Source organism: Cydia pomonella, chromosome 6 (assembly GCF_033807575.1).
Source record: "Cydia pomonella isolate Wapato2018A chromosome 6, ilCydPomo1, whole genome shotgun sequence".
Lineage (NCBI taxonomy): Eukaryota > Metazoa > Arthropoda > Insecta > Lepidoptera > Tortricidae > Cydia > Cydia pomonella.
Genome location: NC_084708.1, coordinates 7,940,534 through 7,955,289, shown reverse-complemented (window position 1 = coordinate 7,955,289; position 14,756 = coordinate 7,940,534). Strand labels below are relative to the sequence as shown.

The following is a 14,756-nucleotide window of genomic DNA, read 5'->3' as shown; positions in this document are numbered from 1 at the left end:
TACGACGACGTCTCGCTGTGCTGTGTATTATCTACACTTACCGGAGATATCCTTGTTAAGCACGTTGTTAAAGGCCTCTTTCTTGGGCGAAGGTGGCGCGTGGCGCTCATGTACGACGATATCTTGCTGTGCCGACTGTCAGATTAGACATTTACCGGTGATACTTTTGTTGAGCAGGTTGTTGGAGGCCTCTTTCTTTGGCGAGAGCGGCGCGTGGCGCTCATGTACGACGGCGTCTTGCTGTGCCGACTGTCAGATTAGACACTTACCGGTGATACTTTTGTTGAGCAGGTTGTTGAAGGCCTCTTTCTTGGGCGAGAGCGGTGCATGGCGCTCGTGGTGTGCTGGCGCCGACGGCGGGCGCGCGCGTTCTTCAGGTGAGCGTCGCGGTGGCGTCTTGCTGCGCCGAAGTTCTGATGTCAAATTCTAAAATTAAAAAAATTAAGTTAGCGTGTACATATGTAAGCGCTTCATACATGTGATTTGGAGCAACACCAACAACTAAAAATAATAAAAATATTTTTTAAACGCCGGTCTATTCTTACATTGTATGGTAAAAGAATCGCAATGTGTACTACACATCTAACATTTCCTAATAGCAATTCTAGTAATAGTAATAGAGGCAGATACCGTAAGGGTTCCAATTTGCCTAGAAACGCCACAATTATCCAAATACCATACCAAATACTCTCAATTACTATTTAATCCACGTATTTCCTGAGAAAAAGTCTATACCGAGGCTAGAGCTTGCAAGTTCAGAAATAGGTAAGCGAATGTACGGTACACTTGCATGCATTTGTGCAATGTTTCTGTATGCATGCTGGGTGCAAGCCAGAAGGACGTGCAGAAAATGTGTAAGCATACGTTTAGTTATACATATATGGTCATATTTCCAAAACATAACGGTGTTAGGTATAGAATATCCAGATACCTAAATAGAAAATATAGCAAATATGTAGTTAATTATAAAGTTAATGTCATAGTTCACAGGTCAAATTATTTAGCAGAAAGATTATGACTACCTTTTACAAGAATACCAAGCATATAGTTGGTGTCATCCACGATGACGCGCGGATTTGTCAAATCTAACCGTTAATAACATGATAATACGAGTCAACAAAAATAAGTGCAAACTCATCCTAATTGTGCCGTACATTCTAAGGAAAACCACTTGACAAAGAAACGTATCGGTTAATCCACTTTATCACCTATTAATAAAATTTTGTCACGCAATTAATTATGGGAAATATCGACTAGATTTGGTGTTTCCAATCTGATTATTAGTCAATTGATAACTGCGCTTAAAATATCTCGTTTCCACAGTTCACAAGACACAAAACGTTATATAAAGGCCTTATAAGTACCGAGCTACTACTACCACTACTACCTGGCTACGCCAATGTTAAAATTGAAAAATGAGGGTAAATATTTAGTTACTTAGTAATAAAGCCAACTATACATCGGCATTCGTTAACATTGTTGGGAAAGATAAGTTTGATTCAAGTAGATGACGTAGATGATTCTTAAAATAGATAATTATTATCTCTACCTCTTCTTTATATTTGAGAGCTGTGATCTAGTCGGTGTACCCATCTCCAACGTCCGGTCCTCTACCAACTCCTAAACCTTCAGGTACACGACCTGAATTTTCTTTTATTTGGTTGAAATATTATTTTCAAATTATCTATAACGATTTATTTTTATTTCAAGGTTACTCGTTGCCATGGTAAATATTAGTTGTTCTAAGGAAGAATAATTCCTAAAATCATGATTTTATGGTATTTAAATTATATTAAACATGCACTTTTGTGCTAGTTATAAGGCATTTCAGACCATCTTACAATATGTATTCTAACAAATGGTGCCACTATTATCACTTGGACAATGACCCATAATAACAGCACAACAAAAGTTGTTCCACCCTTTTATACATAATATGTCGGTGTGCAATAAATATGTTCAATATTTAAACATGGTAACTAAGCTCAAGAACAGGAACGGGAACTCGCAATCAAAAATGTTGTATCAACGGAATATCAGTTCATATTTTGCTTTAGTGTGTGTACATTTTTACGACAGCCATAACAAACTACCGTAAAATATCAAAAGTGATGCTCTAATCTAAGAAAAGTCGAACCACTTAAGGCAAGTCGAGATTCAAATTGGACACTTGGGGTATTGCGTCAGTCGATACGTTCGGACTGATTATGTTCATTGTGCCTGTACGACGGACGTAATGGCGAATCTGTGAAAGTCCTTTAATAAGGTTAATGCGATGCTGACTTGTTTATGGCGTGTGTGGGGTTTAAATTGGCGAACTACGACTGAAAAAAGGCAAACGGACATGTTGAATTAAGTGCACATTATGTACGTTGTGGTAATGTTCGAACGCTTTTTGAAAATTATTCTTGCAAAAGGTCTTGTCCAGGTCCAGGCTGTTTGTCTTTAAGACAAAATATGTATGTTAATATATCATTTTGATTAACCCTACTAATGAAGACTCAGATACAAAATACGTTGACGTTTTACATCTATAAACTAACTCCTACATGAAAAAATGTTCATTACGAATAATCGTAATTGATAAGCTTAGGCAACAGAAATATTGATTATTTATAGGATATGATGATTTAAAATCATGTATTTTTTTTACGTATCATAAATTAAAGAAGACAGTCACTACATATATTTTAAATGTGCACGAGTTTACTGTAAAAGCAAATGCTTGTGAAAGGTTCACTGGTGGACAATGCCCATGTTTGATAGTTTTTTTTCTTTTGGCCTATAAATATTACATGGAAAAAATATATGAAGCGCGGACGAATATCAATAAAGCGCACACGCCGTCGATTCGCGCCACAGATACGTCTAATATCGTATTGGAATTTGTGATGCCGTTTAACCCCTGTTAACCCAGATTACGCAGCTCGGCGCCTGATTCGTCCTCGCAGCCTGATTGTGTTGTGACACAAACTGTAATGTATTATGTGTTAACTCTTGCTGCAATCACGGCGAGATGGTACAATTACAATGGATCTGTTCGCCGAACTTGTAATTTGTTTGAATGAAACGTTTTGTGTTTGTTTATATTTAAGGATATCGGTATAATGATCATAAAGATGCATTTGTCTAGGAAATACTAGGAAGGAAATGTTTGACATATATTATAAAGCAGTTTAATTTCAGGGTCGTTGGTTACATTGAAAAAAAGTATTGCTTTTTTTTACAGAGAAGTATTGCTACTATTAAAGCGTTTAGATTTATAGTACTGTGTTACGGAAAGGTTTTAAGTGCCACTAATCTTAAGACTGTACTGTTCTAAAAAGTTTTATGTTATGTTCTTCTTATTTAAATCATACTTATCGTTAATTATTTTAAAGTTCTTTCCTGAAAGGCCCTGTCTTACTAGTATCCTCAATATTGGTAACTACGTCATACATTAAGCGATCATTAAAAAATAACAACGTAAGCAAATAATTCATTCCTGGCGTCTCATTAATAAATGCAAGTTCATTAGCATATAGTTCACTTAAAGCGGGAACTTGTTTATCGATTAAGTATTGTTTGCTTCTGAACCAGAATGACCGGTCTGGGCAAATAATGTCAGTTCCTAATCTTATATTTGTTTAAAATTCGTGTGAATTGGGTCATTAGTTACTGATATTTTTGTTTGTCGTCTGTGACGTTTACTAGAGAAAAATAAGTACCTGATTGATTAAAAAAACTTCAACCATACGTTCAAATTAATTAAATTAATTCGCAATTAATTTAATTGCTTGACAAATTAGGTAGTTTTCTTTGTTTATTTATATGAATGTTTATTATAAGAATGAGATAACAATTTATCAACATCGACACAGTGAAAATTCATGAATAAATATAGGCTGTTGAGCATCCAAACACATGTGCATTTGGAAATCAGTACCGTCCCCAACAATCCGATTAAAATAATAATGAAACAGCTGGAAATTAAAATATTCCTATATCGTAATCTGTTTTGAAAACAGCAGCCACTTGTAACGGTGACATACAAACAAGGCTCGAAACCTCACGATAGTAACATTTGCTATGGCATTAGCTTTGTTGTCTATCACTGAGCCCTGATTAATTTACGCCCGCTTATTTGAACGAGATAGCGTTAGAAACGTCTTGTATTTGCGCGTCATGTGGGCTTATCTTTTAATTCTTGAGCTGTCAACGAAATGCGCGCAGGTTTTTCCGAGGATCTCGGAAATGTCGCAATAGAACGTAAAATGGGGGTTTTGCCAAGCAACATTGGCGAATAGTACACATAGATATTGAGTTGACAGCCTTCTTTGTTTTCAATACCAGTTAAAAACTGTCCATTTCACCAGGCACAATAGGAAATTTTGCTAAGCGCGATGACATTTTTAAAAAGTGCCTAGGTAGAGACTCAGCGTGCATGTATGGCGTGATATGATGATCATGTTATAAGAATTTCGATGTCAAGAACGATGTAGGGTTACGTCTTACTGTATACCAACTCCTTCTACTGTTACGTAATAGGTACCTAATTCCTAATATTGGGTCATCCATAAATTACATAATCCCTAATCCCTTGTCACACCTGGTCACATTTCGCTGGCCCAATATTACAGGGTTCTATGTTACATTTTCAAGATAGTTGAAATACGACTCAATCTCGCTATGCCAATGTTCAAATTTCAGTTCGATAAAAGTGAAACATAGAACCCTGTAATATTGCGCCAGCGATTTGGCAAACCCATCCCTCTGTGATGTGACGTCACATATTTGACAATTTTGTTTTCAACGGAATTGAAAATTCGAATCGGGTATTATTATTTCAATAAAAAATATTTTTGATAAAAGTCATTAGAAATTTGATAACACAAAACCCTTTAGGAATAAAAATAACATGCAAAAAAACGATTATCATTGCAAAAGCCAGTTATTTGATTGCACAGCGAATAAAAAATCTAAACTAAACATATTTCGGTTACAGATAAAGTTAAAGTGACGTCATAAATTATTGACTCCCCCCTCCCCCTTGTCATAACAAGTCAAATTTTCGGGTTCCCCTAAACGTGTGACGAAATTTATGGATGAACCCTATTCGAAAAACGCCCAGTAAAAAAATTCAAGCTAAAATAATCTGCTAAGTTGCGTATAGATAGTGGTAATCTAACGCGTCTCGTCCTGATTTCCCGTGAAACTCGGTAAATTAAGCGCTTATGAGATTAGCGGACACTGCTTACACAAATTTGTGAGTTTGCTTTGCTCAATCTGACAGCTATCTGATAAGACTGACGTACAAAGAATATATGTTTAGTATACGCAAGATAATTAAATCGTATAACAGACAAAAAAGCATCTGTCTTACAAGTAGGTATTATTTGATGATTTTAATGATCAGATAGCTAGCCTCGAGTCAGACCAAGCTAAGTTGGCAGAGATTTTGATAGCCCAAACTGAGCAAGTGTTAAGTAAACGTCATAATTTCATGCCTGCAGTATTTCCGGCCGATACGACCTTCAAACCTTCAAGAAAAGAGCGTACTCCCATCTTAAATGCCGGCAACGCACTTACAACTCCTCTGGTGTTACGGATGACAATGGGCGGGGGTAATCGCTTACCATCAGGTGATCCCTCTGCGCGCTTGCCTCCTATATCATATAATAACACTTGCACTGTCTAGGTTGTCAAAATCGCTGCAAACTTATCTTGGTGTCACTCTATCTGGCTATAAGGGTTCTCTTATTTCTCCCGCGTTTCTCTTTTAAACAATAATATGGCCTGACTGTAAACAAACAAACTATGTATAGTCGCGTACAGCCCATGCATTGTGACATTTCATCAAATCATCTGTCAATTGATATTATCATCTAAAGGGGCTTTAACGCGTAACTATAGTGCACTGAATGTGTCTAGCGAGTAGGTATTAGTTTTTGTACTTATACCTAATATGTAAAACTACCCTACTACACCTGCATGTAAAACTAGCCGTACCGTAAACTTTTTTACCATTGCCTACCATGCCAAACATTGGTAGGCTTGAAAAAGCAGTGAACGGTTACTTTTTGGTAGAAAACAGTTTCTTAGCCAGCATTAGGAATGTTGTGCAAGGTAGGAAATGTTGAATAAGTTTACAACACCAAATTGATGAAGCACAACTTTAAATGTTCCTTGAAATTACATTTTCACATCAAGTTTCTGAAAAAGCATATCTTTTCTTACCAATCTTTGCACGATTAAGTTCTTTAACGAAATTCGTAGAATATATAAATCATGCTCGTTTACTGCACTTAATCTTAACGTTATCAAGATAACATATTTAAGTTTCAACGATTATTTCGAAATGATGCAATAAAACCACTGAAGATATATGCCTACAACGGCTACAACCATTATTTACAATTTCACAATTTGCCTTCTTCTCATTATGACAATAACTTATTGCCATAAAACTCTGGCGATACGCGATAGTTATAATATCTATTCTAGTACAACGTATGTGACATACGAAAAAATAAAGATAATTCTTACACGCGCAAGAATTGAGATAAGGCGACCAGTAACCAGTTGAATTAACGTTGCTACATACAGCTACGAAAAATGGCAAACATTGAACCTAGAATATCTAAATCATGGTTTCTCGTTAGAGTAGTACTCTTCTACTAATTTCATGCTATTTTTTTCTTGAACCGTATAAATAAAATAAATTAATATAGTATGCGCCCACAGTTGGGCATACGCCTCTCCAAATCTTCGATTGGAGGTACATACATAGAAAACACCCATGACTCAGGAACAAATTGCTGTACTCGTATACTCTTATATTTGTGTTTTAATCCTGAAGTATTGCAAGTATTTTTTTTATAAAATTTGTTTAGTTGTAATATATATATTACCGATAAATAATGTTTACAAAGTGAATACAATATAAGTTACTATAATGATCCTACTTGTGGGTCAATTTTTTTTTTGACATCATAAAATAAATGGACTTTAAAACCGAATTTTTGTACTTTACCCTTATGAGCTCCCTTCTACAATCGTTAGCTTTGTAATGTCCACAGAAAAGACGCCTGTGGTCCCGACGCCTTTGACCCTTTATACACTTACATACTAGCAGTCTATTTCATTTGTATGCATTGCTCCATGCATTAAACTACGCAGTTCATATGTATTTATTATAAAGGAATACGCCACGAGCATTTTTTTAACTACTTATACAATGTTGCATACAATATTTTTGTACGACTACTGACTTATAAATAAATAAAATATTTTAATAATAATGCATTATAGCTTACCCTTAGCGATTAGGTAAATTCGTATCAATAAATTCCAAGGTAAGGAATCATCAGAATCTTATCAGTTGTATTGGCAATGAGCTAACACTTAAGCTTATTCAAGCGGTATATAATGTTTAAGAACTTCAGTAATATACGATACGGTGAAAGTCACTATTACACTAATATAACAATTTCATTATACCTATTCGGTGTCTTTAAAGTGCATTTAAGAGCAACAATATCTCTAAATTCATTTTTATTGGTAAATAAGGCATCAATTATTATTTTTTAACTATGATCATGTTTATTATATTAATTTTGTAGATACATTTTGTATGTCAAAGGTGTGAAAGTGTGACAGGTTGATTTTTTTATTTTTTAACTGTAACAAATATGTGGCTGAATAAAAACTCAATCTCTCTGAATCAATGGATTTGGAGGTTTATCTACCAGAATATATCAGTAAACTAAACACCGACCATGTCGTTTCACACTTAGATAAAATCGTTTTCATCGTGAACATCAATCATTACTTTCAGGACAGTCTTAAGTTATTTTTAATCAAACAAATATCGTTTATTTTCGGACAACTAAGGACCATAATAAATACTACACTGTATACACTTGAGACCGGCTAGCATGAGCTGCGTTCTCGCGCGCGAGTCCATACTTGAAGTGGCGCGCGAGAACGCAACTCATGCTAGCAGGTCTGACTAATATTTGGTCAAAGAATTAAATTTCTTTACCATTTTGCACCTTGTCAATAATGACAGTGACAATAATACGAGATCCTTAGCGGCTGCCAAATTAATTGTCACTGGTACGAAATGATACAACAATAACAATACCTATTAAGTATCTTGTGCAACAGATACATAATAAGGGTTCTTAAAATTCAAGGGCCGAAGTTACAAAACGAAACTTACCATTGCAAACGATATTTTTTCTAAGATAGCAGCAAACACCTAATAGTATTTTATGCAGCCGTTGTAATAAGAAGAGTCAAAAAGACGAGTGGCGTGGGTTACAATTACTATGTGAGCCGGAGCCGCATTGTGTTGTGTATGGTGAACTTCATTTTTAAATGACGTCCGTCCACTAGACGTTGATGACATTAAAAAATAGTTTTTGTAAGTTGGCAGCATTGCACTTAGTTTAAAAACTGTACGTGTTGCACTTAGTTGGTATATACGTTAGTAGCCATAAATCGCAGTATCGTTTTAGCGATTTTAAAGCACAAGTGCTGTTATTTGCAATAGATAATATAGTTTTTTTTTCAAACCTATTATGTATGTTCTTATATTTGTGTTCCTGAATGTACAAATGACAGATACGAGTAACAGTAGAGGAGCACAAATAGTAAATATCAATATTTTGCTTGGCTGCCCACGTAACCGTGTGTATCGAAACTTTTACGGGATTTATTATTCGTTTCGTCGCAGTTTTTATAGAGTATCGCTTTATCTCCAGCACTGGGCCGCGGTCGTCACTGGCCCAGTGCCACGGACGTGACCTTTCTGTTGTAAACGAACGTAAATCACTACTCTTTATTTTCTTGATTAGCGGATGTTATTGGTAGCAATTGGATTTTGGATACGGTAATTACCAACTGATTTTAACCTAACATAGAGTGGAGACAGAAAGTGACATTTTGAATGTATGCGTATTACTGTTTATACCATAAACAGAACGGAATATTTTGTTTTATGAATTATTTTCATTGCTTATGCAATAGCCGAGAGGAGTCGAGGAGAGAGGTTAGTAATGCCTGCCTTTAAGACAAGAATCCTTTTTAAAGGATTTCGGTTTTCTAAGCTTTTTTGCTGCACGAAGCATATCTGGGTATTTAACTTATATAGTTTTCTCGAGAAATATGTAGTAAATATTTGAATTTTATTAGTGTTTTAAACCAAAAACAGGTGCATTTAATCACGTGCCCCCGTTTCCCTATTTGTCACACATGAACGTAAGCACCTTTAGACTATGTTGACAATGACTACCGCTCGGCAGCCAGGATTGAGCGAGCGTAATCCAGGCGGCCGCCAGTGAGTCCTTATCCTTATCCAAACTTTGGTTAGCAGGGATCCGAAATAACTTGGGCTTAAAAGGTTTTACTGTACATACTCGAAAAGATATGTCTTTACAAGATTTTGATAGCATCACTGATGTTTTCTATATCATGTCAGTCAAGTTGGAATTACCTAGATGCCTTTTTGGTACCTATACCTACGGTTTATCATTATTCATATTCTTATTTTTTCCAAACATTTGTCTCAGTAGGTATAGGTACCTACTAAGTATAAATCGATTAATTTGCCAATACTAAGATATATAGGTAGGTACTCTAGTACTATAAATTACTTTCGCATACCAATCAAAAAATAAATGCATGCAAGACTACGTTGTTGAACTACTTACGTTTATCAGCGCGTTATGTTATAATAGAATACGTACCTATACAGAAACTGATAACACTCTTTGTAATAACCAATCATTCACCTAATTCTCACAGTATTGTATCAAAACCAATATTTGCCCAGGAAGTGGTCTGGTGGTTTATTTACGATATCTACATATCACTCATTTTATATTTGCAATGTCACAAAACGTTGAATTAATTTATCTATTACACAAAGACTTGTATAAACATGTTCAGGCATATGGTTTTAAAATAATTTAAGTAGCTATAATTATTTAAATCAGGATGCTGTTAAATTTTGAATAGGTAAAAGAGACAAGAAGGACTTATTTCTATCAATGTCAAACTATCCTTAAACTGCACATACTATAAAACATTTCAATAAAATACTTCTTTGTCGTCATACTTCTTGCAGAGTATAACGACAAGGAAGAAAATACTACCTACCTAATTAATCCCGTTGCATTATATGCTCAGACAACGGGCTAACAAATGGATGTCCATCCAAATTCAATAAATGAAGTTGGTACGGAAAACGCCCGGATAAGACACGTAACCAATTGCCCATGACAAGTGAATTCGGTTTAGTCGAATTTAGAACGGTATGAGCAACATATTAACACGGGCCCGCCACACAACCGTAATTAGTGTGCATTTGCACTATTTTGGACGGGATAAACACAGGCTTGCCTGTCGAGCATTCAACAAATTTGAAACAAATGGTTTTTAGGTTCAAGTGCTAACTTAATTTACTCGGCTTTCGCTAACGTGTGAGCAATCAGAGATCGCTCACATACGGTTTTTTCTGGAGCAATTAAGAAGCCTTACTACTAGAGGTGTAAGGTTCAGTTTGGTTAAGAAATATCGGTTTATGCTGGGAGCTGGGAACCGTTACTGCGTAACTTACCACAGCTAGGCAAATATTGCTCTGTTTTGTTTTAGTCTGAACAATTCGATCTGATTCGTTCGTTCAATTATAGCTACTCGTATAGAAAGCGTGTTAAGGCAAAAAATAAATATCTGAGCGACCGCGCACTAGATACTTAGCGCTAGAACATATGTAGGTAATCCTAACTAAATGTGCAATTTAAAAATATTGGTCGGTATATCTAGGACGCTTGTGGTTTGACGTCACAACACGAAGAAAATGAAATTGCGTGAAGAATTGATTCACCAATGTCATGTGTACGCATGTGTAAGCAAATAATAAAGATAATAATGCCAACGTATTAATAGTCCATAGATTATCGTAATACCGAATAATCGATAAACACTGAAAGCCCGTCCAATCTCTTCAATCGGTGCCACAAAAGAGTCCGACGGCGATAATGTCGAACTAAATCTGCGTAATCGGTTTAATCCTGATAAGAAGAGAATTACCTCACTATCGTATCCGTATCTGATTTGTGGATAATCTGAACGTGTTTTATCGTTTGACGCATGTCAAACCGTGCATTTTTGTTCCGATGTTGTTTAAAGTGATAGTAAATTGTATAAACGCCACGTACGGGTTAAACCGAAAATATGTAAACATTTTTGCGCTTTATATTTTGGTAATAAGGTTCTAACGTGTAGATATATTTATTTTACTTACTCTAAGTAGAGTATTTTTAGATTTATTTCTAAATAAAACTACGAAACAGTTCAGAATCGACAAGTGTAAAATACAAGAAGAAACATACTATACCTATATTTATGTTCAGCAATGAGTGATAACAGTCATGATAATAATTAACATACCTAACACAATACATCGCAATATTGATTTGATTATTAATTTGTCGGCATAACTCAGTACTTTGCATATCTAAACCTGTTGCTTAAACGACATAATTAAATCAAATTTAAATTTCTCATATTAAAATGTTATTAATTTACCTATTTAGCCTAAGATTTGATATCTTCGCGGAATCAGATAGATCATTAAAATGATATATACCACTCGAGATATTTCCACTTCAACAATAAACCTTTCATAGATCAATGCGATTATTAAGCGTTGATTATCGCTAATTAAAACTCAAGTAGCACACGATTTAAATGGAATAATAACCTAGTTAAACCACTTGCCAACAGATATCTACCACCAATAGGTACGAACCTAGTAGTTTTCCTATGTGTATTATCTACCTAGATATTATCATGAACTAAAGTAACATATATGTAGATACAAGACGAAACAGCTAAACTATGTAAATGGCATTGTACGGTACAATAATTATTATATTTTGTAATAGGTATTTACGGCCGAATTCGAACTTTTAAGATACGTCAAACATTTGCTAAAGATACGATATGGATTAGATATGTCAGTGTAAAAAGTGACGTTTCTTCAAACAAAAACTTTTGACACTGACATATTGTATCTTTCGAAGATAGAGTTAAGGAATAGAATATCCATATACCAAAATGTGTCCGACAAAAAACCATAAATAGGTGGCGCTACAATACCTAGAATACTTGAGAAAAAAATCTAATCATAGACAGCGCACTTCACTCCGTCAATAACGCCTAGGTTCTTAGCTACTCTAGCGCTACTCTGGAGAGATTTGGAACTATTATTTATAGCTGACAGCTGGTCACTTTTGCAACAGTTCTGCCTATGGAGATCCTATTCCTTGCCTCTACCTTCCATAATCGTATCTTTAGGTAATTCTTGACGTATGTTAAACTTCGAATCGGGCCATTAGTAAACATTAGCGCTTGACAGTCTAAGTATGTAGCTCCGAAAATATATAACATGCAGTAAAAACGAATGTCATTTGTCTAACTACACGAAATATTTATTCTGGATGATCCAATCTTCTCAAGCTATAGATCGTGTCATTAACGAATACGCGTTCCTAGACTATTGTCGACTAGAATCGTATTGTCGTATGATTAAAGTTTAGATTGACAAATCTAACACGAACTATAAATCATTAGATGTACCATTTATTCATTTATTATTAAAAACTTAAAATTGTCTGTACTTAATTATGTTTGTGAAAAAATGACATGTCTAAAAAGTAATTCATACGTACCAACACAAAACATAAAACAAGCGATTACCATGTAACGCCATGTAGTTCAAATGCCATTATCATTACATAATGTATGTCCCCATATGTCTATCACACTTCATTTATCTATGGTACCTATAAGTAATGATAAAGTTATGAATATGTAAACAATGGTCTTGTAACCTTACAAAGTACTTTGGAAATGCATGAAAAAAGTCATTAATGGGGCCGCAAGACAATCGCGAAGCACATTAGATATTGTTAACAAAACTTCCTCCTCGATTGATATACATCGCAGGTACGTGTACGTGCGTGGCTGCCGCCGCCGGCGCAGCCTATGTTTTCGCATGCGCAACGCATCCATGCAAAAATTTTAGGCGGGATGCATTTGCTGACGTAAGAATCTACTTTCCATCAGACAAATAAATAATAGAGACTGATAGCTTCTATACTGATGTCTATTTGCCTGTAAAATGATGCTAGCAACAATGAAGTGTAAAAATACTTAGAGCGACGACCACTTTTCCATACAAACATAGTCCCCATTTTTCTTAAGGTTCTTATACCTATGCTTAATATTTTTATTTTTATTAATCTTGTATGTAGAAGCGGCCATCCACTATCCTCTTAAGCGAAGATGAGAGTTATCATGGTCTAGAGATACCTACCATGAGATCTCCACAAGGAAGATATACTGTGTTCATCAATAATATATAGCCTACGCAATACGCTGGATTAACCAGATAACGGTTCTGAGACTACTCATTTCACCCACATCTGCTTACTCTGGGTTTCATATTTCGGTGGTTTCCTCTGAGATACCCTCTGCCGGACCCTAATTTGGAACAGAAGTCACAACAGAGGTAAACCGTATTGCTTAGGTAGTTTATGTTAGAGCGCGAAGTGTGCTTTAAAGGTACAAGTAGGTGTATATGGACAAAGGGCAAGTCGCTATACAAAGTACTTAGCGCCTCCGAAGAATGGAGATTCCATAGAATCGAGACTGAAAGTCTTTACGATTAACTTGTCTGTGCTTTCCATCAAATTCTTTCTCACTCTGTACTACCAGTAGCACACGCGTTAGACAAGGAGCGCTATCACGATGCATTTGGACAACTCTGGACGTATTCGGTAAAAGCTGGTTTTGAGGACCGCCGGCGCGCATTCCCATGCAAGGTATGCCCGCGGGAGCTATGTCGGCAATTTAAATATTACGGCTACTCAAAAACGTGAGATGTAAGTAGCAAGAACACCCGTGTGGGCCAGTATCGCCGAAACTTGGATACAGTGAATCCGAGCGAAAAAATACATAATTAAGCGGCGACATTTTTCCGTAATTAAATTGTAGCTCTTTGAGAGAAATATAATTATTAATTTGCGCTTTAATGTCGACAGGCAGCATCTGAATTTGCTGACAGGTGAAAAAAGTTTATGTCTTGCTATTACACGATGAGATTATGCGTCATAAAAATGTTTGAGTTTTGTCAGATTGTTTACCTTTAGAGAGCGAAATTATGATGTCCACAGACATTTATCTTGACAGACACCGCATGTAGCGTTTTTAAATCTGAACATAACGTTGTCAATCCTTGGTAATTCAATTGTCAATGCTACACAAACTTAACCTAACGTATGTAAGTTACTCACAGGGGAAAAGGCTCGTCGGATATTGTAATATTAAAGATACATATATTAAAAGTAAGTGCCCACGATCATGATTATGAATGAGTAAACAAGGTCTTCTCTGCCTTTTAATCTAGAAAAATACGATCCGGCCCATTCTTATTGCATGTTTCATTTGTATTGACCGGGTTCGAGTGACTTAGATGCTATATCTGTGTTTTCGATTGGCAGGTCCGTTCTCATGTCGGCACCGAAAAAATATTCAAATGGATTCACGCGCGCGCGTCCGAATTTCGCAGTCGCGTTTGAAGCGCCCGCGCCGATTCCGGCAAATCCGTCGCGTCGGAAGTACGCACGCGCCGACGCCGATGCGCCGATGTCGTTGACCTCGATCAGGACCTTCGATAAGGACTCTGGTATCAATGGCAGGCGAGA

General features: G+C 36.0%; 1 protein-coding gene across 1 annotated transcript in view; it reads right to left on the bottom strand.

Moving 5' to 3' along the window:
• LOC133518849 (homeobox protein dve-1) overlaps window positions 1–14,756 on the bottom strand; it is a 99,947-nt gene that overhangs the window by 55,930 nt on the left and 29,261 nt on the right. Inside the window, exon 2 of the mRNA XM_061852590.1 lies at window positions 270–426. Within this exon, the coding sequence (XP_061708574.1) occupies window positions 270–426 (157 nt within the window). The remainder of the gene's footprint in view (window positions 1–269; window positions 427–14,756) is intronic.